Here is a 3,639-nt window from a genome sequence, read left to right as displayed (position 1 = left end):
GAATATATTAGAACCTGAATTTCTTCTAATAAAATAATTATTTTGTATTGCCTTATTTATTAGCCACTACTATACTCTTTAGGTGTTGTATTGTGCTAATAGTCATATGACCGTTAAGGCCCATAGACCTTGTCCTCAATAACTTTTTAGGTCACCTGAGACGAAGTGGCCTTTTCTAATAAACTTTTGTCCGTCGTACATTTTGTGTATGTCAGTAAACAATTTACATTTTCGACTTTTTAAAACTGCTGAAGCAATTTCAAAACAAATTGGCACAAACCTTTTAAGGCATAATGCCAATCAAAATTGTGAATTATATAGTCCCCACCCTCCAGAAGGCTTTGGGAGGGACCAGAAGGCCTAGGGTACAGATATTGGGCCTGTGACATGCTAGGATGAATGTCTACCCAGTTTGTTCAAATGAATGACCATGACCTTCATTTAAGGTTACAGGGGTCAACTAGGCTAAAATATTTAACGTCTTCTTATGGATAACTTAAGAGTCATAGATACATAAAATCAGACCTGTGACATGCTGGAATAAATGGCTATTTTTGAACTTTATTTGGTCCTTTCAAATGAATGACCTCGACCTTAATTCAAGGTCACAGGGGTCACATAGGCTTAAATCTTTAAACAACTTCTTTTGAATAATTAAGAGGCCTAAAGACACGATATTGAGAATGTTAAAAGGGGTAACATTTTCAAAGATCTTCTTCTCCATTCATAGATGTGTTAGAATCAAATACTCTTCATAGACAGAAATGTCTTAAGGTCCTTTAAAAATTGTGAATTATATAACCCCGGGGTCTCTCATTTCCCTGGGGACGGTGTTAAGTTTACTTTAGTTTATGTAGGGGAAAACACGGGAATAAATGGCTATTTTTGAACTTTATTTGGTCATTTCTAATAGGAAATGAGTCCAATGTTGTCAGAATTATCAATATGAGATGGCCATTGAATCATATTTACAAATTGTCCATGGGTAACCCCCAGGGGCCTTAGGGGCGGGGCAAAAAGAGGTCAATTAGGCTAAAACTTCAAGAATCTTCTTCTGAAATTCTGGAATGGTAGAATCAAATACTTTTCATAGGTGGGAAGGTGTTAAGGTCCTTTACAAAAATTGTGAATTATATGACCCGTGGGTCTTGCGTTTCCCCCTGGCGAGGGTGTCAAGTTTACCATAGTTTATCTAGGGAAACACATTTATGAAGATTTTTTGCCCAATTTTCATAGGAAATGAGTCAAACTTGGTTCGAATTGTTAGTCTGAGATAGCATTTTAACATCATATCCTTCTTGGTTCTGGCCAACTCCCTGGGGGCAGAGGGGCGTGGTCAAGTAGGCTAAAACTTCAAAAGCCTTATTCTAAAATTCTGAAAATGGTATAATCAAAAACTTTATAGATGGAAAGGTCTTATTAAGGTGTTTTATCAAAATTGTGTATTATGTAACCCTGGAATCTCACATTTTCCACTGGGAAGGGGAGCAAGTTTAGTTTAACAGGAAAACACATTTATGAACATTATTTGTTCAATTTTCATAGGAAATGATTCAAACTTGATTATAATCATCAGTCTGAGATAATTAATTTTAACATCCATATCGGTCCTTGCTGCGGGGCCAAATATGGTCAAAATGACTGAAATTTCAAAAAATCTTCTTCTGAGTTCACAGGTTTGATGGAAGCAAATACTCTTCATAGATTTAAAAGTCAACTTTATAAAATCACTGACAGAGTTTAAGAGCAAGTATATAGTGTCTTTGTTCAATTATATATCCGTACTAAGGTGAACGTTGAGGTCCATGGGCCTCTTGTTTCTTCCAAATGTCTACCTTGACCACCTTTGGACATGTGTGCAGTCCCATCTGCTGCATACGCTCCATCAACTGGATATATGATATATGATAGACCTGGACCAAAGGAGCCGACAGAAAGTGTCCCATCAACTGGATATATGATATATGATAGACCTGGACCAAAGGAGCCGACAGAAAGTGTCCCGTCAACTGGATATATGATATATGATAGACCTGGACCAAAGGAGCCGACAGAAAGTGTCCCGTCAACTGGATATATGATATATGATAGACCTGGACCAAAGGAGCCGACAGAAAGTATCCCATCAACTGGATATATGATATATGATAGACCTGGACCAAAGGAGCCGACAGAAAGTGTCCCATCAACTGGATATATGATATATGATAGACCTGGACCAAAGGAGCCGACAGAAAGTGTCCCATCAACTGGATATATGATATATGATAGACCTGGACCAAAGGAGCCGACAGAAAGTATCCCATCAACTGGATATATGATATATGATAGACCTGGACCAAAGGAACCGACAGAAAGTGTCCCATCAACTGGATATATGATATATGATAGACCTGGACCAAAGGAGCCGACAGAAAGTGTCCCATCAACTGGATATATGATATATGATAGACCTGGACCAAAGGAGCCGACAGAAAGTGTCCCATCAACTGGATATATGATATATGATAGACCTGGACCAAAGGAGCCGACAGAAAGTGTCCCATCAACTGGATATATGATATATGATAGACCTGGACCAAAGGAGCCGACAGAAAGTGTCCCATCAACTGGATATATGATATATGATAGACCTGGACCAAAGGAGCCGACAGAAAGTGTCCCATCAACTGGATATATGATATATGATAGACCTGGACCAAAGGAGCCGACAGAAAGTGTCCCATCAACTGGATATATGATATATGATAGACCTGGACCAAAGGAGCCGACAGAAAGTGTCCCGTCAACTGGATATATGATATATGATAGACCTGGACCAAAGGAGCCGACAGAAAGTATCCCATCAACTGGATATATGATATATGATAGACCTGGACCAAAGGAACCGACAGAAAGTGTCCCATCAACTGGATATATGATATATGATAGACCTGGACCAAAGGAGCCGACAGAAAGTGTCCCATCAACTGGATATATGATATATGATAGACCTGGACCAAAGGAGCCGACAGAAAGTGTCCCATCAACTGGATATATGATATATGATAGACCTGGACCAAAGGAGCCGACAGAAAGTATCCGAACTTGTGAAGCAACTTATAATGCCTTCCGAATATGGTGATCCTTTCATAAGGAAAAGGTGCTTGTTAGAACATTTATGTACATACGATCTCTTACATATTTCGAAATTGCTAATTCCACAATTTCGCTTAAATCATTTTGATATGTTACAATGTATGTTACTGTAGTAATGAAAGTTTTTGATCAAATGTTTACTTTTGATATTGTTATTCATAATTATGCTATTTATTGTTGTCAGCTTAACTGTTTAGTAAGTGTATCTATGTACCTTTAGGTGTAAATTGAGTAGTATTAAGGACACCGGTCAAACTAGGTATGACACTTATCCCCAGGACAATGGACAAGTTAATTAATTCACCTGCAAGACCACTGACAAGTGAGACGAGTTCTAAATGTCAGTTGTTAATATTTTGTGTTTGTATTATATAATCATATGTGTTGTACTTTGTAATCAGTTAAGGTGGAGAGCTTGAACGGCACGGATCGATTTTCGGATACTCCGAAAAATACAGAATTCTAGTAGTAGTAGTTATCATTAAAAAAATCAGATTTGGA

At 37.9% G+C, this 3,639-nt stretch overlaps 1 protein-coding gene across 1 annotated transcript; it reads left to right on the top strand.

The window, feature by feature from the left end:
- Positions 1-1,852: 1,852 nt before the first annotated feature.
- On the top strand, positions 1,853-3,124 carry LOC138316740 (uncharacterized). Its single transcript, XM_069258400.1, has one exon. The coding sequence runs from the start codon at positions 1,853-1,855 to the stop codon at positions 3,122-3,124; it is 1,272 nt and encodes a 423-aa protein (XP_069114501.1).
- Positions 3,125-3,639: the final 515 nt, after the last annotated feature.

Source organism: Argopecten irradians, chromosome 2 (assembly GCF_041381155.1).
Source record: "Argopecten irradians isolate NY chromosome 2, Ai_NY, whole genome shotgun sequence".
Taxonomy (NCBI): domain Eukaryota; kingdom Metazoa; phylum Mollusca; class Bivalvia; order Pectinida; family Pectinidae; genus Argopecten; species Argopecten irradians.
Note: the sequence above shows the minus strand (reverse complement) of the source record. Positions and strands in the feature narration are given on the sequence as shown.